At 46.7% G+C, this 23,149-nt stretch overlaps 1 protein-coding gene across 1 annotated transcript in view; it reads right to left on the bottom strand.

The window, feature by feature from the left end:
• The window catches only part of UTP15 (UTP15 small subunit processome component), a 440,177-nt gene that overhangs the window by 245,293 nt on the left and 171,735 nt on the right, over window positions 1-23,149 (bottom strand). Inside the window, exon 7 of the mRNA XM_069627496.1 lies at window positions 13,559-13,694. Within this exon, the coding sequence (XP_069483597.1) occupies window positions 13,559-13,694 (136 nt within the window). The remainder of the gene's footprint in view (window positions 1-13,558; window positions 13,695-23,149) is intronic.

Genomic DNA, 23,149 nt, shown 5'->3' on the forward strand with positions numbered 1-23,149 from the left:
TATCTCTTAGAAGGGGGTCTCGCGAGGGCACCTCTCTTACTTCAAGGTTAAGAGCCCCAACCGTTTTACAAGGGGGCTCAGCTGAGCCAAAGTCTGCAGCTTTTCTGCTATACTCAGTATTAACAGATTTCCTAAGGGATGAGGAGATGGCATTTTTAGACCTACCTTTATTCTTAGAGTCCCTTAAGGGGTTTAGGCATTGAGAAGCTTTCTTCTTATATCTATTTATGAGAGCTTCTTTTACCCTATCCCAGTTACTTTGTTCCATTTCATGGAAATCCAAGATCACTAGGTAGTCTCTCTTGGGAAGCCTAAAAAGAACCCAGGGTATTCCATCACTCTCACACAGACCAAACTTTTACAAGTGAGGTCAAAAGTTTTCAGCCATACAACAATGTTACACTTCATGTCATATTGACTCAACAATTCTGGAATCCTGGAAGCTGCAGACGCAGAAGACCATGAAAAAGAACAGGGGTGCAGAAACCTGTTTTCTACAGATTGGCTATACTTTTCCCACTTTCCCTGATCTTCAAACTGTGTTTCCATAGGAGTTGCCTTTTATAAAGTTCCAGAGTCATTTCAGAAGTCATGGTAGGGAGTAAGGTAGAGGGGGGGAGAAGGAGAAGACGGGTGTGGGAGGGGGGTAAACTACCATCCTCCTTATCAGAATCCTTATATTCCTCCTCAGAGGAGTTTGGGCAGCTGTCTGAACCCTCATCACCCTCACTCTCAGCAATATTGTTAGAAGTGGACATAGGTTCACTGGAGCCATTCTTATGGTCCCACAACCTTCGTATTAAATCAAGCTTACTTCCTTTACAATTGAGGCTTGTCTCTTTACACATTGTGAACAATCTTTTCATTGCAACATTAGAGTAGTCCTCAGGCCTAAAGCAGGCAATGGTGTTGGTTCTTGTGTTAAATACAATAAGTACACTTTACTTTGGCTAAACCAAACCTACTGGATGGTTTCCTTTAGACACAAAGTATATCACAAGGCATAAATTAGTTTTCCGAAATTGATTAGCAGAGTTTGCTAATAAAAAGTTTCTTGATTAGCAAACGCGTCCATTTGATTAGCAATGTTGTACTAATATTTTTTAATGTCCCCAGAAGTTATTTGGATCCAAAACATAAATGAGCATCAATACAGCATTTTTGTGTACCTCTGAAGATAGATATTAGTGAGATGAATCAGGCCTTGAAAATTCTTGAATTCCACTAGACCTGCAGGTTAAGTAATTTAGTTCACCTACTCGACCTAAAAAAAAAATGCACTCGACCCATAGCGACTGGGGGACTAAATAATCTAAATGCGCTTTCTGCAAAATGGTGCACGTCACCACAAACCCACTTTATTTGACACGCTGCTGCCACCCAAACGCCAGCTATGCACAGTGAAACCTATTTCACATTTACTGAAAAAAAAGTTCATGTTCCATAAAAGTTCCAAAAATCCCATGCAAATAGTACTCGCCTTTCATAAATCTACTGGACTATGAGAGTGGGTGAGTGGACTTGCAAGCTCTGGCTGAGTGTCTGTAAATGTTTAGCTGCATGAATGGACACAAATAAATAGGATAAAAAATATGATAAAAAAAACAGTTTGGCCAGCTCTCTCCCTGAGGTGCTAATATATATTATGCAATCATAATCATAGATCAGTGAGCTCTGGAGGCTAACTACAGTGTGTGGTATTGCAGTAGATGTTTTGATGTACAGTCTGGATGGAACTTTTGTTAATTCTTTTGCGTAAACATCTAGTTAGCCTTGTGTATTCATTATGTCAGAGAAAGGCCAAGCAGAGTAGATGGCTTAGCAGGAAGAGAACTGGTCAAACGAGGTGGAATACTGTAGTTTGCTGCCATCTTGCTGTCAGGGTGACTGGTATATAACCGCTCATGTGTTGAGCACTGATATTTAGATACATTAACCTAAACGTTACTGTACGCGATGGAGACAATTCAGTGTTAGGGAGAATTCTCTGTAAAGGTTAATTTCCCAAACCTAGTGAGTCCCCCGGCAGCTTTGCTGGATTTTTGGGGTTTATTTTTTTTTCTCCTGCTAAGAGTGAGACTCTTTTTCTCCCACTCTTAGACATGATTTGAGGTGTTCCTTTGACTTTGTATGTGTTCTATGGGCTATGGGGTCCTTTACCCCATAGGGCTTCATGTGTTTTTGATATATGGGTTACACAGCACCCTCCGTGCAGTAACCCAGGGGTGTTGTAGCGACCCCCAAACAGACTCCATACCCTGGGACTGACTACTGTCTCCCAGGGCATGTAAAGTCACATTTAGCTTTACTAGTCTTAAATTGTTAACAGAACCAGTACAAACCATCATATTGTGGACGTACTGGTTGGGGCAATTCGATTGCCCCGGGGTCTGTTGTTCGAGGGGGCACTGTCCAGTCCCCCCGACTGAGTTTTGGCTGGTGGCAGTGGATACTACTTTTCGACCGCAAATATATTCCTATGGGATTTTCCCATTGTTCGAGGCTACCACTTTTTAAAATAGCCTCGAACATACTGCCGGTTTATTAAATTCATATAAATTCACCGGTTGGTATTTTTTGCCGAAACTTGGTTCCTTCTGTGACTCCAACCCAAGTCGAGCCCTTTGTTCCTCTTTTTGGCAGGCTTCTCCACAGAAGCCTCCAAAATTGGTGCCACTCTGACTGGGTACCACAGGAGGTGTGGGAGGGGGTTTAGGCACCCTGGACTGAGTTGCCCCTGCAACTCAAGTCGCACTCTTGGGTGATTGGCCCAAGTGGTGAGCCGCCCGGCTCCCCACTTAGCATGTTTGAGTGACAGCTAGGCTGAATGAATGGGGGTTTTCTGCATAAAAGCAGGGCTTTGGGGACTGGAAATTCAGAAGTCGCCACAGGACCTAAAGAATCCGAGGAGGGAGAAGCCGAGCCAACCTGCAACAACGACATCACCGGTGGAGCCCTGCTGAACCGTCTCACCACTTTTCCCGACGACAGAGGAGATCTCCAGTCCAGAGAGTCTTCTTCCTTTGACTGGTGGGGATAACCAGTTTGCCCGTCTTTTCGCCTTCCTGGACCATCTCGTGGCCGCCTTGCCTGTGCCAAGCACCACAGCAACCAGAATACCACGTTTTACCACTACCGCGAAAAAAAGGGTAGTACCTTGTAACCGGAAAACTCTGCGGCTGGTTTCTTCCCTGGCAGTGCAACGACCTTCATCTTTCCTCCAAGTCGAGACCTCCTCTTCCTCTGGACGAAACACCGACTTGCACCCGCTGCCAGGACCCCAATGGAGCGTTCTTCCCATTTCAGGTACTGTGTCCCGCCTGGCTTCCCTTGCGACAGATCGTTCGGGGTGCCAGTAAATCCTCGACTTTCTAACCTGGGTTAGCCTGGGGCCTGTTAACTAACTTTTCCTGACTTGATCTCAATCTTTTGTGAATTATCTACAAAGACTCTTTGGGCCTAGCCCCACTGTGTGATTCTGGACACATTTTGCCTGCTCTCTCGAAGAGTGGGCCTGGCATTTGAACTTCCTTGCTCTCCAGTAGACTTTGCCTAACCTGCCTCACTGTGGTTCTTTGAAAAGTATTGAAATTGTGTGCTTCCATAACTCTGCCTTTTTTCCTCCCTTTTTATATAACTGAGTGCCATCTTAGGTTAAGCGCTCACCTCTGTCCGAAAATAAGTGGTGTTTCTCACTAAGGCTTGTCTAATAAGTAATTAGGGTTGTATATATACAATAGTGACTGTGTGTTGAATTTACTTACCTCTTTTTGTGCTAGCGTAATTTACAAGTGTGTCTTTAAATAAATAATTATATACTTTTACACCAAAGCTCTGGTCAGTGTTTGCTTGTGCTACTGTATCCCTGTACCTATTGTGTATACTCTATATACTGCCTAACTCATCTTGAGAGAAGTCTTACTGCTCAGCCACAGCTACAAGGTAAATCTGGGTGGTACAGACTGCTACCAATTGGGTTTACTGCCAACCACCTGTAGTCCTAAATCTTTTGCAGTGGTCCCTAAGGGGACTGCACAGGTTTCTGCCTAACATGCAGTGTTTTACAGAATCAATACTGTAGTTCTGCATTATGCAACAACTTAAATTGTTAGGAATGGAATTGCTTCACTGTTTAATAAAGTTACGCATTCTGGTCTTTGCCAAAGATATATATCGATGCCAAAGAGGATATAGTTAGCTTAATAAAAGTATCATCCAGATTACTTCTGGTTTTCAATTATTTGAAAAAGAAAATATTCTTGCCTAGCACTACCACACAGGCGTTTGGCACTTAAGAGTGAAGGAGATGATTATTATTGCACTCTCTCTTCATTAGCCCTTTCAAACATGCAATGAACAGAGAAGAGGGCGAAGAGATCGAGAGAGGAATTCAGGGTGAACAGTGATTTATTCAACAGGGTAACTTAAATAGCTAACTTTGCTATACAAGTGTCAATTTTATTTGCAAACCTACATAATTGCATAGCAAATTGCTATGCAACACTGCTTACTTTATGCCTTGTATCACCAATCACTGATGCAATCCACATTTATCCCAGCACATGCCAACAGTGTTAAGTAAGAATTGGTGCAATCACACTGTGTGAGCCAACACAACCCTAATCTGCTTGGTATTAGGTAACCCACCTTTTGGTATAGGTCTTTAATACACAAGTTGGTGGCCATGCCCATCTCAAGAGGGGTAAATGTGAGCTGTAGCAATGAAATTCGTAAATAGAGGTAACCAAGTAGCACTTCACTCAAGGTTTCTGTTATAAATAGTTATTTATTTAACATCAATTTTTAAATAAGCATTAGTTAAAAAGGCAATTCATGTTACAAGGTAAATATACATTCAAATACTTTTCAGGGGGCGCACGCATGGACACAGCCTGAGCGTGTCTCTCTGGTCCAGACAGCCTGAAAACGTGGTCTGAGCCCCCACTAGGACCCCACCCCCTGGACGGTGGCTGCCAAGATTAGGTGGTCCCTGACATCTCTGTCCACACTCCGGTCCAACAACGGAGCGGATCGATGCAGGGGAAGCGGAGAAAACAACGCAGCGACTGTCAGCGAGAAAGTCAAAGTAATTCTGCAGACAGGATAAACAGTAATGTTGGCCCGGACCGCCACGAGAACATCATGGGGACTCAAGCAGCGAGGAGGCCCTAAAGGAGTGGAGGGTGCATTCTGACATCCCCCAACCCCAGCAGCGGGCGGACCCAGATGGGGATGAAAAGCAGAGAGGAGAGTACAGCGTCCCTCATCAATGTATGGAGGCGAGAGGAGCAGCGGGGGAGCACCAGTGCACGTGAAGAGGCTGAGGAAGTCCCCGACTATACAGGGCATAGTGAAAGGCCCTCTCCGGCACGGGACAGACATTGGTGGAGGCTGGGACGCCTAGTGGCAGGGGGCGGAGAGTGTCGGCCCACGCAGCAGGGCTATTGTGCTCCAGTGTTCTGAGGTGGAAGGCCACGTGTAGCCCGTGCAGGGGAGCAACTAGGTGAGGGGGGGGGCCCCGGGTTTAAGCCTGGGGCATGTGACTGCCAGGGAAAGTCCCCCTCCCCCCACATAGGAGGAACTATAACAGAGGGCAGAGGCATTCGGGGCAGAAGGCTACATACCTAATGATGGAGCAGACAGGAGGGTGAGGCCAAGTATTCCCAGGAAAGGAGTATACACAGAAGCCAGTTGGGACACTGTGATGGGGAGAGCCCCCAGGCGGAGAGAAGGAGAAGTGGGAAGAGTGCCCACCGCACGGTGCCCACCCTGTCTGTTCCCCTACTCCTCAGGGCAAGAAGCGCAGAGGGCCGGAGCTGGCGGCCCCCCCGGCAGGGCAGTGTCAGGAGGCCCAATAGTAGAAGGAGGAGCGGGGTACGAGGGAGCCCCCAGAGGAGATCCGGGGGACCCCACTGTTGAGGTGACCAAGAGGAGCACCGTATTAACAGGGACCAGAGCTGGAGGGGCGCCCCAGATCCAGGAAGCAGGTGTGTACTGATCGCAGTGAGAGCCCAAGCACAGTGCCATCTGGAAGGGGAGGAGGCACTGCTCCCGGCCCAGAGGAGACAGGGACAACACGAGAAGAGACTAGAGCGAGTTAAAAGGACATAGGGTGCTGGGAGACGCCACCAGGGCCCTGCGAGGAGTAAGGCAGCGAAGTAAGGAGAGGACACCACCCTGGTAGGCCGGAAGGACTGGAGAGTGCGCCGTGAGACCCGAGGTGAGGTGGGACTAAAGAACCCCCCCTAGGCACTGCACCCCAGGAGATAGAAGACCGGTAAGCAGGGAAAGAGGAGGAGTACAAGGAGAGGTGAGGGGCCACGGCTGAGCACTGTGAATAGGGCCCAGGGGAGATTGAGACCTGGGGCAGCCATCAAGGCCCCACTGAACTAAAGGCAAATTGGGAGCAGCCGGCCCTGCAAATCACTAAAAAGAAAGACTACCCCAGGGACAGGTGGGATTGGCGCAGGACACAGATGGAGAGGTGAGGCCCCCCTCAGATGGAAGATGGGCGTGTGCCCACCTAAGGTCTGGCGCAGGAGTCTGCCAGGGGATAGCAAGGGGGTGAAGCTGCCACAACAAGGACACCCGAGGGAGAACCACAGAGCCTCTGCGCAATAGCAGGGGGGGGGGCAAATACAGAAAGAAGAGCAAGGTCTAGTCCTGCCCGCCCGAACGAGGGGTGTTGTGCGTGGGCCGGGAGTAGAAAAGTCCATCACCAAAACAGATTAACGCATCGTAAAAGAGCATTGCTGACAGGCTGCTGAGGAGGCTACTGAGAGCACAGGGAGCCTGGAGCTAAATGCGCTGGAAAATCGCCCTGGAGAGGTTCCAATTTCAAACCCCCGAAGCCGGTGCACCCCAGACCCAGCCCACCCAGGCCAGAGTCATGGAGGAGGACTCTGTCTACCAAGAAGGACATAGCCGCCCTGTTGGAGGAAATCAGGGGGATATGCTCAGCACTGGGCCTCAGACTAGATAATAAAGACAAGAGAATGGACTCCATCGATGAGGGTTAACAGCCTGGAGAACAACGTCACTTGACACGCTGGAAACACAGATGGACATGAGGCTCTCGGAACTGGAAAGGGGGGAGACCGAAGTGAAATTAAAAATGTACGACTTTGAAAACGGGGAACCAAGAAACAACCTATGTTTTTTCGGGTTCCCAGAAAGAGGGAGAAACCGAGGGGGATATGAAGAGGTCAATCATGTAGGTACTGAGAATCCTGTTCGGTTCAGATGCGATCGACAAGCCCACGATAGTCACAGCACACCGAGCGGGGGGACATAGAACTGTGTTGGCGAGGTAACACTACTTCCCTGAAAAGGTGAAGATACTTGAAAAGGCGAGGAAGGCGGGTCCAGTCACTTATGGGTCTGCAAAGGTGGCTATCCACCAGGGACTGTCAGCCTTTACGTTGGCTAGAAGGAAGCAATGCAGCCCCCTGACGAAATGGCTCATTGACAAGGGAGTGAGATACCGATGGGTCTTTCCCTTTTCAATATCCTTTGAACACGAGGGCTACTCTTACAGACTGATAACGGAAGATGACATTCAAAGGGTGATCACTGAACTCATGGGGGACACTCGGCCCCTCCCAAGGGGCCCAGGCCAAGTGACGGAAGGAGCATGCAGCAGTGACCAACTGAAGGACAGACGGAAGATGCCTAAGTCTCGGAAATTCAGAAAACTCAATACTCCCCCAGGGGGAAGGGGAAACAGATGAGTTTACTGGGGAAAGGTATCCCTGGGAGTTTTCTGCTTTGTAAGGAATGAGTGGTGGGGCCTATGGGGCAGAATGTCAGAGGAGGAAGAGAGGTGTGCCGAGTAGGGGTGGAAGGTGACTGGAGGTATCTGGAGATGGGCGCGGCTCAGGGAAAAGTGCTCGAGTTATAGCGGGTCCTGGCTACAGGAGGTCCACTGGTGATTGATTCAGTCTAGGGTGACGGATCTGGGCGGGGTTCAATGCCGAGGGGGGAGGCATGGGGGCGAAGGGGAAGGAGGAGTTGGGTGTTTTTTACAAAGTTCAGTGTGCAAGGTTGCATGGTTTGGTAAAGGTTTCATGGGCTCCGGAGACGGAAGCCCATCGAGGGAAATGTCTCGGGGGAGGGGGATGTTGTGTGGTGGTCCAACGGTGGAGCAATGTCTGGATCGGGTGAGATGAGAGTCGGCTCCCTCAATATGCAAGGCCTCAACTCGCCAAATAAGAGATCGATGGTGCTCCATGAATTTAAGCGGGCAAAGTTAGACTTGATGTGGATTTAGGAAACGCGTTGGCATTGGGGCAAAGAGCCCTGACTGCGATCCCAGGGGGTGGGAAAAGTGATCATGGCCTCTGATGTGAAGAAACGGCAGGGGGTGGCGATCCTGTTTTGTTGTGGAGTCGGTTCTCACTGATACCACTGGGAGATACGTGTTCTTAAAGGGTTTGTGGCGTAACAGCCCCCTCACACTGCTTTCAGTCTACGCTCCAAATGTGGCTCAAGGTGACATTTAGGAAGGGGTCCCGGACAAACTGATTGAGTTTGCGGAGTGTCAGTTGATGGTTGGCAGGGACTTCAATATGGAACTAGACCCGGAGGAGGATTGCAGGAGGATTGGGGAGGGGCTGGTAGTGAGGGCAGGGGTGTTGGAATGTCTTGGCCAAATAAATGAGGTTTTGGGCCCGGTTGACTCCCTTACAGCCCCCACGGAAGGGGATAGGCCGTTCACTTTCTAATCGACCGCCCACAATTCATTCTCTCGCATTGACCCGATCCTGGTGGATGAAACCCTGAAAGCGCAGGTTTTGGAGTCTCAGATCACTCCAATTCCATGGTCTGATCAAGATATGGTTGTGGGCTCGCTCAACATGGGGTGGGGAGGTGATTTGGGGGGAGGGGGGGGGGAGCTGGCGATGTAACGATTTCCAACTAAAAGATAGGGAGGTACAACAGGAGCTGCTCGCGGAAATCAAAGAATATTTTTCTCATAATGATACAGGGGAAGTGAGAATCCAATCTGTGTGGGAGGGCTTCAAGGCAACGATCCGGGGGGTACTGATTAGGATAGGCTCCAAAAAGAAAAAAAGAGAGGGAAAGGAAGATGAGCAAACTACGGCATAAGATAGCGCATATACAGCCAGGAGGGGGTGCAGCAAAACTATATCTCTCCGCCAGAATCAAAGGAGCGCCGACGCTATAAAACACAGTTGAAGGCCATTAGGATATAAGACACGGAAAATAAGCTCCTGTCCCTGAAACAGATATACCATGAGAAGGGGGATAAAGTGGACAAGATTCTGGTTGGAGATTGAGGGAAGAGAGGAAGCAGAGAATGATGGGGCTATAAGGGCAGGAGGAAGGTGGGACTGTTTTCGACCCCAGGGGCATTGGGAAAGATTTCACTAAGTACTATAGCAACCTCTATGAGTCGGAATGGAAGGGAGAGGAGTCAAACATAAATGCTTTGAGGGGTCTACCCATTCCGGGGCTCTCCCAGGATGGAATGGAGAAACTTGAATGCCCCATGTGTGTGGAGGAAGTCTTAATGGCTATTAAGGGTATGAAGGCAGGGACAGCCCCGGGGGAAGATTGGTTCACCATTAAGTTCTATAAGCTGTTCAGGTCCCTCTTGGCCCCATGCTTAGTGAAGGTGTACAACGCATGTCTGCAGGGGGAACCCCTTCCCTCGACGATGTTGTTGCAAACAATAATAGCCATCCCGAAAGAGGGGAAGGTAGAGGGGAAAATGCCAAAATTGGTATAGAGACCAGGTGGGCTTCATCAGAAGGAGACAGGGCTCAGACAATATTCAAAAGATTATATAAATTTGATTCATGGTGCACAGGAGGGTGACCTGGACACCCGTCTGGTATCGCTCGACTCCAAGAAGGCTTTCAACTGAGTGGAATGGCCCTTCATGCTGAAGGTCCTGTAGAGGATGGGGTTCGGACCGAACTTCCTGAGATGGGTAGCTGAGCTCTATAATAAACCTAGAGCTAGAGTCAGTGTTAATGGGGGACTCTGATTTTCACGCTGACCAGAGGAAGAAGACAGGTGTGCTTTTATCCCTGCTATTTTACTCCTTAACGATGGAGCCACTGGCGATTGCGATCCGTTCTAATGGGCTGATTAGGGGCATAGTGTCATGATCTCTGCTTCCAAAAGGTCAGGGTTTTCCCAACTCCCTTGGAAGCAGATCCATAACCCAGGTTCCGAGTGCCAACCAGTCCCAATTGGGACCTTTTGGACCCAGTCCTGGCGCCAGTGGCACCAGGCTCATAAATATGCCCAGTCCCAGCGCTGGAAGCGCCAGGCTCATAATGCTTGGGTGGACTTACCTGCAGCAGACCATGCTGCTTACTTGCCTGCCAGTTGAGCCTCTGATCCTCTTCTGTTTGGAACTACTTTTCCTTTTGGGTGGGGCAGGAGCCACTCCCTAGGTTCAGAACACTGGAACTCTTCTGGAAAGCAGGAACTCTTTTCTTACCTAGGCGTGGCTGTGGAAGGAGACACCTAAGCACTACAGGAGGCTATTTAAACCACACCCGATGGATGAATCTTGCTTTTCGTTATTCTGCATCCTCTGCAGCAGAACGCTCATCGTGTCTTCTGCATCTGATCCTGGGCCTAAGGAAAAGGGCTTACCATCCTGAATCCAGTCTTCAGCAACACCTATAAAGACAAGAAAGAACAGGTTAGCATTACGATCTTCAGTGACAGCTCTTCACTTACCTGGTCCATCGGCTGTCACCAACGCCTCGCGCTGCATTCCGGCATCTGAAAGACAAAGGCTTACCTACTCTTCGTGCGCTCCGGAGGTCTTCACACTGCATTCCGGCATCTGAAAGACAAAAGCTTACCAACTCTTCGCACGCTCCGGAGGCCTTCGGCGCTGCATCCCGCATCTGAAAGACAAAACAAGGTGCGTTTAAAGACATTGGGGAACTTTAATACTCACGTGTCATTACTCCTTTCCACATCTAACCCAGTGGGTATTCCGGCACCCTGCAGCCGCTCCGAACTTGTACCTGCAAAATAAAAAGACAGTTAGAGCGCATCGTGAAGCAGGCAACAAGCGCTTACTTACGTGCTTCCAGGCGCTTCTATTCATCACACGGGCTCCATCTTCAACTCACTTCAGCCCGTCATCCGCCATCGCCGGAACCCTGCAAAACAAGAGACATCATTACTAAAGACTTTAAAAACATTAGAATTACTCGAAACTTACCGTTCGTGCAGTAAACGACGGACAGCAGTCCTCTGAAGTCAAGAGGCCTGCTCCCCTTATCCAGTGAAGAAACTGGTTACAGCACCCTGCCCCGAGGCAGATGGAGAGCACGGCGTTCACTTACCTAAGGTGAGAGCGTTAACCTTTGGGGTTCTACAGGAGAAGAGAAAGGGAAGCAGAGAGAGACATTCAATAACCCAGTTCATTAATCCCATATTTTCTATCTGCAGACATCTTACCCTTTGAGTCAGACATACAGTGCACAGAGGTCCAGCCCAAAGAGCCAGCCGTGTGTTACACATCACCTTTGAAGATCCGGTATACGCCCAGTCAAGACCGGTGCCTCTACGGGAATCAGGTGAGCGTTACACATAGGCACTGGGGAGATAGAGTGCACGCTATCGCCTTTTGCGGATGACATACTGGGATATCTCACCAATGTCCAGCATTCACTTCCAGCGCTCATGACGCAGATTACAGAATATGGCAGCCTCTCTGGGCTAAAAATTAACGAAGGGAAATCATTCATTATGCCGATTCTTAAGCACAGCCCATGCTCGATTCCAAGAAGTGATACCAGGGAATGAGAGTTGATGACAAGGGCTTAAGGTACCTGGGCATTCAAGTGACTAGGGACTTGGAGGAGATGATGTCAGCTAACTATGACTCATTCCGTATATGGCTGACGGCAGATCTGAAAAGGACCCTCTTATAATGACTTGGTATAGACGAATGACAACTATTATTGCTTTCCTTAGTTTGTGTACTGAAAAGCAACTGTAATTGAAGATTACACAAAAGGGTTTACTTACCTTGAGTAGAACTGTTATCTGAAAAGAAGTTATAGGTTTTTACTGTACCTAGAATAAATGTTCGATTATTCACAAAAAGTATACTGTGCAGTTGGTTTACCAAGTGATTTCTTGCCGAGCGTCACGGTACAACCGCTAGGGTCTACTACTCTTATATTACTGAAAGTAACCTAAAATGTAACTATTGGTCCGACATCCCTAGAACTCTTGTTAGGTGTCCCAAATAATGTTTTATGCTTTGGTCTGTGTACCTTCAAGCATAGTATTGTGTTTTTCTATAATGTTTTTATATGATCTGCGATGGTACTTATTTCCCCCAAGATTTATCTGGGTCTACTTGTAGTTAAACCATTTTATTTTTTTTTTTTACACTATATAGTGTTTGTGTTTCTGTGGACCATTTTTATTACAATTGCTTTGTACTGATTCTGCAGCCCTCTATCCTTCCTAAGATAGTTGGACTTCAGAAAAACTGTCCTAACAGTTGGTGGTGATTGGGTCAATGATACCTTCCTAGGCCTACCTTAGTGTATCAGGATTGATTGAGTGAGTTACTTATCTGACCTTTCTTGATCTTTTTGAACATTTAATCATGACCACTGGCATCACTATCACATAGTAAACCTACCTGACAAGTATAACTTTGGAACTGGTGACTTTAGGGCATAAGGCGCCACAAAATCACAGGGCTGGATTTACTAAGTGTTAGAGAACCGTTTCATGGTTACTCTGTGATTCCGCATCCGATTACTTACCTGTCGTACACTGGTTATTCAATCAAATGCTTTCCATCTTCTCCTAACGGTGAATCTGTATATCCATTGTATAGCAAGTGTGTGACAATATTTACCTAGAGGTTTCCTTTGCTTAGTGTGTATTTTAAAGGCCTAATACATCATTGTTTATTTGTGTACTTACTTGTCTAACTGAAATTATTGGTGTTCTTCTGTGTGGACTCATCATAGCCCTAGACCACTCTCTGACACTCCCTCGTATGTCTAAGACTTACCGCTCTGCAACCTACCTTCATTGAATTTGGCTAGATTTTAATGGCTCTGGCTTTCACCGCAATAGGATGGCCTCCCAAAATCCACCCCCAGGACTGATTTTAGAAATCCATTTTAACACTACACAAAAGGTAAATTGGGGGTCAGGGATCCACTACTTTGGCAGCCAGGTTAAAATGCCAAAAAGGGGCAGCACAACCAAATCAGCCAGCAAATATGCTGGGGGTCTCACAGAATGAGGCTGTAAAGCAGAAACGAGGAAATACATTCCCAACAGTTGCAGAAATCAATTTTCACAGATAAAGCTGACATTCCACCTGGTAAGCCAAACCGACTCGTACAATTAGAAAAAAAGTATGCTTTGTATTGATTTTGAGGTTTTTAAAAACCAGTGATGGAGAGAAAAAAGAAATCAAATGTCTAGCCAGTTCTATTGTTTGTTCTAAACATGCAAAAGCAATTGCTGTTTCGTAAAAAGAAGAACTGTAATACATGGAATGAAGGAATACATTAAGAATACTCACCTATCCAGTGAGCCAGACAGCAACCTATGCCCTGAACTGCTTAGGCACAGACTGGTTACAGTTTTATGATGATTCCGCAGTGAAACTAGCAATTGACCTCCCCTTAGCATGTCCCAGATCTTAACATATCGACCACCTGTACGGCAGAAAAAGAGAAAACAATATTTACTGTTATAAATGTATAAAGAATTTAAGAGCCATTCGGACTATACTGGCTGATTTACTATCCCACTTCCCTGCCCAAATGTCTCCAGATTTACCCTCACTTAGCCACTTCCATTGATCCAATGTGTGCACCGCAGGGATTTCTTAACTTTTTTTTTTAAACACTGGTTCTCCTAAGAGCATTAAGGATGCTAGGCCTTATTTAAGATTTGAGAACGTGAGCTAAAAAATTGGCAATTAAAAAAAAAAAAAAACACAAACCGTCGTATACTAAATATGTAACATAGAATGTCAATGGCAAACAATATCAAATCATTATATGTTCACTTCATGAAATAGAGACAACCAATGGTACCCTACACACCAGACAACAAAAAGTAAAGGGTATGTGTTAGGGAGATATATCAGTTGTATTCTTAATCCCCTCTCCTAGTGACACCCCCAGCCGTCTTTGCTGAACTTCTGGAACTTTTTCTTTCTCTCCTGAATGAGGGGAGCCTTTTTCCCCCTCATGCATACTTATTTGATTCTTGACTTCTGGAACTCTGTTCTTTTTATTTAAATTTATTCTATGAAGTCTTGCTTTCCTCCATATCTCTTTAACCCCGTAAGAGCTAAGGACGAGGTATCTTGTCCTCAGCACTACGTTTGCAGTGCGGACGACGAGATACCTCGTCCTTTTTAGCACTATAGTTTGTGCGATTGATGCAAAGCAATGATCCTCCTCGTGGCCCAAGGGTTGGATTTCCTTCAGTTTCACGTCAGCGTGCATAATGCGTGCTGACCTGACACTTTAAATTTCACCGCCGCAGCTATTTCTGGCTGCGGCGGTGAAATGGAAGGTAGGTGCCTCCCTCGATCGCCGGCATGTCTCCCATATCGGGTGACCACTACCTCCCCCCCCACCAAGTGCTGAGGCTGTCCCTGGGAGCCCCAGCAGGGACCCCATTCGTTCCCCAAGGGAATTTCTGTAATGCAGCCCAGCCTGAGCTCCAGGATGGTCATGGGTAATGTCCCTCATGTGGGTTGACCGTCCACAAGCCTAGCAGCGGTTCCAGGGTGCCCCTGCAGGGTCCCAGTCCTTTCCCAGAGAGAAAAGCTGTAACGCAGGCCAGCCAGGATTCTAGGATGGTCGGAGGTGATGTCTCCGGCCTTGGGCACCCGTTTCCCATGTGGGTCGAACATGCCACCCCTCCCCCCAGTACAGCAGCAGTTCAGCGAGCCCCGGCAAGGTCCCCATTCTTCCCTGGAGGGAAAAGCTGTAACACAGCCAAGCCAGAGATCCAGGCTGGGCTTGGGGATGGTCGACCCACATAGAGTGCCGAAGGCCTGAGACATCCCCCACTACCACCCTGGAGCTCTGGCTGGGTTGTGTTACAGCTTATCCCTCTGGGAATGGACGGGGACCATGTCGAGGCTCTGTGGAACAGCCGCTGGGCTTGTGGACGGTCAACCCACATGAGGGGACAGCCGCCCAAGGCCAGAGATATCACCCACAACCATCTTGGAGCTCTGGCTGGGCTACATTACAGAATTTCCCCTGGGTAACGGATGAGGACCCTGCCGGGGCTCCCTTGGACAGCCGCTGCACTTGGGGATGTTTGCCCCATGTGGGAGACAGCCACCCAAGGCCAGGGACATAACCCCATACTATTCTGAAGCTCTGGCTGGTCTGCGTTACAGTTTCTCCCTCTGGGAAAGGTCGGGGAGAACTCATGTAATAGACAAGGGAAGAACTGGATAACAAAAGGATTCTACCTTGAAAAGTATAACAAGTGTTTAAAAGTTACTTACTTTTAAAAGAGTTGGTTGGTAACTAACTCTCAAGTGAGCAGTTATCAAAGTTCTTACTTGCCTTGTGTGTTGTGCCATTCTGAAAGGTATATGCAAGGTTATTTTACTCGCCTGTGAATTGGTTGTGCCTCTTCCTAAAAGTAATGCTGTTGGCTTCACTTCACTATTTCTTTCAGAGTATTAGTGTGCAAGTTCACCAACTGCGTTTTGCTTTCCCAGTTCTTTATTATACAGATTCTAAAACAGTCTTAGGTTTATACCTACCTTTAAGTTGCTGGTAGCTCCTTTAAAAAGTATATGGGTTTTACGTACCTTGAATAGCTGTGCACCATCCTAAAATAAGTTAAAGAGTTATTGCTTAGCGTAGTCTGTGTTCCACTGACCTGAGAAGCAACTGTAATAGTATATTACAGCACTAGGTGTTACCTGCCTAGAATAGCTGTGTGCCATTCTTAAAAAGTGTTCTGTAGGTAAAACTGACCTTGTTCTGCCTGGTGCAATCCTAAATTATTATAGAGAGTTCTTGCTTATCTTAGTCTGTGTTCCACTGAGCAGAAAAGCAACTGTAACTGTATATAACGCCAAAAGGTCTTACTCACATAACATAGTATAACTGTGTTATCCTGAATGTGGTTATAGGTTTGAACTGTTCCTTGAACTGGTGCTCCACTAGTCAGAAAGTATACTTTCAGGTTGGTTTACTAAGTGATTTCTAAACAGAGTGACACTGCACAACTGCCAGGGTCTACTACCATTGTATTACTGAACGTAATTAGAAAGTAACTTCTGGTTTTACTCCCCATGAATAGGTGTGTCCTATACTAAATGGGTTTGATAAGGTCTGACGTGCCTAGAAATACTGTTAGTTTTCTAAACAAGGTTTATGCTTTGGTCTGTGTACTTTAAAGCATTGTGTTGTGTTTGTATGGGATACATTACTCACCGTAATTGTATTTCCGGTGCTTGTATTTGCTCAGATTCACATGCTTTGCATAGTCCGACATCTAGTGGAAGTTGCAGAGTATTACAAGATGTGTTTTCAAAACTCGAAAACGGAAATCGACAGGGCGTGTTCAGTAATACTATCCCTAGTGTAACATGTACTGTACCCATGGTCATTCAGCCGTCGAGGTCCCTCAGATTGTTTGTTTCTGACATGAGGATGCATGAAGTGTAGCGCAAGTACAGAAGTGATAAAGCAGAAACAGTGAGAAACCAGAAAACATCTATGTGCCTTCTACTCCAGTAGGGTGGGTGCGTGCGAATCTAAGCAGATACAAACACCAGAAATATGATTACGGTGACTGATGTATTCCTTTCCGGAGATTGTGGATCTGCTTAGATCACATGCTCTGCATACATTAGCGAGCAGTATCTGGAGAAGGAGGTGGGAAGTTAGAAGGTACAGCAGAAAAGAGATGTTTTAGGGACCGCTTGTCACACCTGTCAATGTGTGTCAAAGCAACAATGCTGTGTGAAAGTATGGATGGAGCTCCATGCAGCCTTGCAGATGGCGTCCAGAGGGACATTTGCAACAAAAGCGGTTAGGGAGAATTCTCCGAAATGTGCCAATTCCTCTCTACCTTAGAGACCGCCAGCACTGTTGCTGGACTCTAGAACTTTTTAATTTTTAACCTGGAGAGAGCGAGACATTTTTCCCACTCATGTATTTTTTCTGTGATTTAAACTCTGTGTTTCTTGTGGTTTTTGGAGTTGGACAAACTCCATATGCATCATTTTGCATTGTGTCACACAGCATCTTTAGTGCAAGTCTTTTAGATTTACCAAGGTTTAGACATCTTACTCTTGGATGAACTACTGTTTCGAAGAGCAGTAAAGTGAAATTGACTTTACTTACATTGTAACTTTCAAGACCCAGCACACCCTTGCTTACAATAGTGTGCTAAAGGGGTTACTTAGTAGCCCCTTTGTCTAACTTTTCATGTAAACATTTTTATGTTACCCTTTACACAATGAATAGCTGGTGGCAGTAGTTACTTTTTATTACCGTGATGGGTTTTTACCGCGGGCTGCGTTCGCAGCAGCAGTGAAGCACTCATGGGTGCCATTTTTGTCAAAATGGCCCTGGTCGTTTTTTTTCACAATTTCTTGTTGTTTAGGTCCTTCTCGAGATTTACTCTGCGCGCCAAACCAGGTTTGAGCCCTTTGTTTGTTTTGTCTTTGGCTGGCTTCACGAGTGAAACCCGCCTCTGGCTCCAGTATGTCTGGTAGGGGGGCAGGAAGTGAGGGAGGTGCCCGAAAGTCCCTGTGCTTAGTCTCATAGGAGACAGGAATGCACTCTTAGGTGATTGGCCAGCTGGCAGTCCAGCAAGGACAGCCACCCTACTGGGTGACTGACAGCTAGGCTAGAATGAATGGGAGTAAGTTGCATAAAAGGCGAGGCTTTTTGGGTTGAAAGGCAGAGTCGACCACTGGACTGTTAGACAACGTTTGTATGCAGTACCCTCTGGGACCACTACACACAAATAGGACTACAGGTGTAAGAAAACCAACCTTTGCTATAAGCCTGTCCTACACAGTTTTGGTAGCGTGTGGAGCAGCCACGTTTATCTCAAGAGGGGAATGTGAGCAGTAATGATGTTACACGGAGGTCTACAATCACAGGTGTTCAAATAAACTCTTACACTCAAGGTTTCTTGAATAAACACATTAATTTATTTATCAGTCAGTTATAAAACATTCAATAGAAGGCAATCACATAGTAACATAAATATGCTTCAATACTGTACACTCAGTTTCTGAATGAGACAAGACCCTTTTGGGATGCCCCACAGACCCAACCTACACCCACAGGTGACTTTAGTAACAAGGGTGCGGGGGACATTGATCTCTTACTGTTGGCATTCAGAATACTTTTCAAGAGGAGTAAAAGGCAAAGATTATCAGAACATAAAAAACTACAATTATTCTTTGACAGTGCAAATACTTTGAGTTCACCAGAAGAGTCAATTCAATTCACTTCAATAGGATAGGCCAAAGTCAATGGGCTAAAGTCTTGGATAGGATAAAGCGGTTCTGGAAAGTAAACGAAAAAGTCTCTGCACAAGTTCTCAGAAGTAGTTTGTAAAAAAGAAGAATCCTATGTGGGGTCACAAGCTGATTAGGCCTGCGAGTTGCAAAAGTTTCAAGCACTTTCACCGTGAGAGGTAAGTTCTTTCAGTCTTGTTTTACAGTACCTTACAAAGAAGCAAATTAATCAGCTGATGACTTCTGTTCCTGGCAGTTCCTGCAGATCTCGCTGTTCCTGGGCCTCAGTCATGGGGACGAGAGGGAGGACGTCGGAGGACTTCTACACTGCACTGGGACAGCCAGAAGCTTGCAACCGGCAAACTTCAATTTCAGTGGCTGTTTCGCGTTTCAGCTACCGAACTGGTAACAACGCTGGTCCTGGCTGTCAAGGTGGACTGTTCTTGCTTCTGAGGTCCCGCACTCGGCTGAGGGGTGTCAGGCTCGGTCAGTCCGACGTCGTGGGAGTCAATAAGATCTTCCAAATGCTTTAGGTCAGCTTAAAAGTAACACAGACTGGTGTCCCTCTCCCTGGTTCTACGGTTTCCTGCAGCAACACTGAGGAAATACAAACAGCTTTGAGAGGAGTGTCCAGGTGGCTTACTTTAGAGTTGATTGGTCCCACCAACTCAAAGGGAGAAGTCGCCCTTGCAGGGGCTTCTCTGTCGATTGGAACTTTGCAAGTAGGCACTGCAGCAGGGCTTCACTGGGCAAACCAATGGTCCAGGAGTTGCAGCAGGCATCCTCATCAAGCTGGTCTTCAGTTCCTTCGTACAGTGGTCAACTCTGCCTTCCAAGCCAAAAGACTTGCCTTTTATTCAGTTCTCTCCCATTCATTCCAGCCTAGCTGCCACTCACCCAGCAGGGTGGCTGTCCTTGTCGGACAGTCAGCCGGCCAATCATCACAGAGTGCATTGGGGTATCCTAGGAGACCAAACACACGGAGTTTCGGGCACCTCCCACACTTCCTGTCTACCCCATGGAGCCAGAGGCGGGTTTCACTCCAGAAGCCCACCAAAGGCGAAATGAACAAAGAGACCAAACCTGGTTTGGTGTGCAGAAAAATACTTGAGAAGGACCTTCCCACAAAGAAATGGCGACAAAAGAAGACCGGGACTTGTTTTAACAAAGGGGGCTCAGACGCCATCTTGAAAAACATGGCTCCCATTGATTTAACGCTACCAGTGTTCACGGTCGGGTAAAATCACGGTAGTTTGTTGTAAAACCACTGTCACCAGACATTTGAAAAGGAAAGGGTAACATTTGACTGCTATATGAGTTTCTAGACCCAGTGGAAACTAGGTAACCCCTCCAGCACTCTGTTGTAGGACAGGGTGTGCTGGGTCGAGGAATTTAAAAAGACTAGTAAAGTTAATTTAACTTTCTCTGGGAAACAGTAGTTTATCCCAGAGATGGTATTTGCCTTGGGAGAGCCTGTAAAGCTTCCCTGTGTCACTGCACTGAGGTTGATGTGTGACGCAACCGAAAAAATGATGCCTATGGAGTTGTCTAAAACTCCATAATCAAAGAACACACAAGTAAAACACATCAAAATACATGAGAGTGGAGAAAAAAAAAGGGTCACACTCTTTCCAGGTAAAAAATCAAGTCCTCCAAATCCAGCAAAGTTGCTGGGGGTCTCTAAGGTGGAGGGCATTAGCACATTTTTGAGAATTCTCCCTAACACTCGTCCCCCCAGACTAAGGGACAGGAGGATTTCATCCACTCATGGATGAATCTAATTACTCCAGTCGCTCATGCATTCTGGAGACCATCAGCATTTTCGTGATTTCAGCCCGAGCTGTGTTCAATGGTAAAATCAAACCCCTGTAGGCTGATTGACCATCTTAACAATTTAGGATTTCCCATCTGCATTAACCATCTCAAGGGTTGGTGGTGTGTCTGAATCACAAAAGTCAATCCATACAAGTATGGTCTAAACTTCTTTAGAGACCACACAATGGCAAAACACTCACGTTCTATGGTAGCCCACCTTCAAGTTCCTTCAGCTTTCTGCTGATGGAGCAGATGGCATGTTCCAAACCCTTTGCATGCAGCTGACTGAGAACTGCACCTATACCTGTATTGGAAGCATCTGTTTGCACAATGAAGGTTTGGCTGTAGTGAGGAGCTCTTAAGACTGGAGTTTGACAAAGAGCTTTCTTAAGTCCTTCAAATGCTTGAGTGCACTCCTCATTCCACCTGACCTTCTTGGGGAATTTGGGTGAGGAGACCACATTCAAAGGAGAAGCTAGGGTCTCATAGTTCTCTATGAAGTTCCTATAATAACCAGTGAGGCCTAGGTAGGGTCGGCCTGATTTCACCTCCTCCTACCTCATGTCCAAGGTAGACGACCAATTTGACATTTGCTTGCCTTTATGGTCAGATGGGCCTGCTCAAGAGCCTGCAAAATATATCCTAAGTGGCCAATATGTTCTTACAAGTAGGGCTGAACACTGCAAAGTCATCCAAGTATGCCATGCAGAAGTCCTCTATCCCATTCAGAACTTGATTAACCATCCTTTGCAATGTTGCAAGTGCATTCTTTAGTCCAAAAGGCATTACCTTAAATTGGTAGAGGCTTGCTGGGGTCAAAAATGCAGTTTTCTCCCTGGCATGGTCTGTCAAAGCTATTTGCCAATAGCCTGAGGTTAGATCGAATGTACTTGGCTGAACCAAGTTTGTCCTGCAGTTCATCTGTCCTAGGTAAAGGATGGGCATCAGTCTTTGTGACTGCATTTAGAGCTCTATAGCCCACACTGAATCTCAACTCCTTGGATGCTGCCTTTGGCACTAGTACAACTGGACTAGACCATGGACTTGTAGGTAGCTCCATTACCCCGAGATCAAGCATCCTGTTGACCTATTCCTTTATGTGGGTTCTTACATGATCTGACATCCTGTAACCTCTGATTTTAACAGGTAAATAATAACCAGTGAGAATCTCATGCTGGCCCCAAGGGGTCAAGCCTGGTGATAGTGAAATCAGGGAGGCAAACTGATTTGACAGAGATTTGCACCTCCTGTTGTTCAAGTGTCAGATTAGAAGAGAGATCTAAAGGTTGTGGTTAGGGAGAATTTTCATAAATGTGCTAATTCCTTTCAACTTAGAGACCCCCAGCAACTTTGCTGGATTTTGAGGACTTGATTTTGTTACCTGGAAAGAGTGTGAGCCTTTTTTCCCACTCGCTCATGTAATTTGAGGTGTGTTTTACTCGTGTTCTTTGATTGTGGAGTTTTAAAATAACTCCATAGGAATCTTTTCATGTGTGTTACACAGCACCCTCAGTGCAGCGACACAGGGATGTCTTTTTAGACTTTCCAAAGGTTTAAATACCTTCTCTGGGATAAACTACTGTTTCCCAGAGAATGTAAGGTTAAATTGACTTTACTAGTGTTTTTAAATTCCTAGACCCAGCACACACCATCTTCCTATATAGTGCTGGAGGGGTTACCTAGTGTCCCATGTCTAAAAACTCATGGCAGTCAAATGATACCCTTTTCTATCGAAATGGCTGGAGGCAGTGGTTTTAGAACAAACTGCCATGATTTTTCCCGACCACGAACACCGGTAGCTAAAAATTGGGGGAGCCATGTTTTCAAGATGGCGCCTTAAGCCCCTTTGTTTAAACAGGACCCGGTCTTCTTTTTTTCCCCCCATTTATTTTTTGGAAAGGTCCTTCTAGTGTTTGTCTCTACGCGCCAAACCAGGTTTGGTCCCTTTGTTTCCATGCCTTTGGCGGGCTTTAGGACTGAAGATTGCCTCTGGCGCCTGAGTGTCTGGGGTGGGCAGGAAGTGAGGGAGGGGCCCGAAACTCACTGTGCTTAGTCTCCTAGGAGACCCAAATGCACTCTGGCGTGATTGGCTGGCTGACTGTCCGGCAAGGACAGCCACCCTGCTGGGTGAGTGGCAGCTATGCTGGAAAGAATGAGAGAAAACAGTTTAAAAGGAGATTCTCCAGGAATGGAAAGCAGAGTCGACCACTGGAACGAAAGAACCGAAGAACAGCTGGATGAGGACGGCTGCTGCAACTCCTGGACCATTGGTTTGCCCGGTGAAGCCCTGCTGCAGGTCCGAATTGCCAAGTTCATCTCGACAGTGAAGCCCCTTCAAGGACGACGTCTTCCCTTGAGTTAGTGGGACCAATCAACTCGTAAGCCACCTGGATACCATTCTCAAGGCTTGTTAGGATTAACCAGGGAGAGGGATACCAGCTTGTGTGCTTTAATCTACAGCTACTGGAACTGAAGTGACTCCATCTTGTTTGCTTTTTCGACGATCCCGTGCATTGCAGGAGTCCCCCGACATCCTCCCTCTTGTCCCCACAACTGAGGCTCAGGAACAGTGAGATCTGAAGGACCTGCCAGGAACCAACGTCTTAGTTGCATTTTGTTATTCTTACTAAGGTACTGTGCCAACCTGATTGAGAGAACGCCACTCTCGCAGTGAAAGTTTGTGAAACCTTCCCAACTTGCAGGCGTAATCAGCTTGTGACCCACATAAGATTCCTTTTCGCCTAAACTACTTGTAAGAACTTTCGCAAAGACTTTACCGTTTGATACCAGAACTGCTCTTTCCTATCCAGAACCCTAGCTTATTGACTT

This window comes from Ambystoma mexicanum, chromosome 6p (assembly GCF_040938575.1).
Source record: "Ambystoma mexicanum isolate Mex_15411 chromosome 6p, UKY_AmexF1_1, whole genome shotgun sequence".
Lineage (NCBI taxonomy): Eukaryota > Metazoa > Chordata > Amphibia > Caudata > Ambystomatidae > Ambystoma > Ambystoma mexicanum.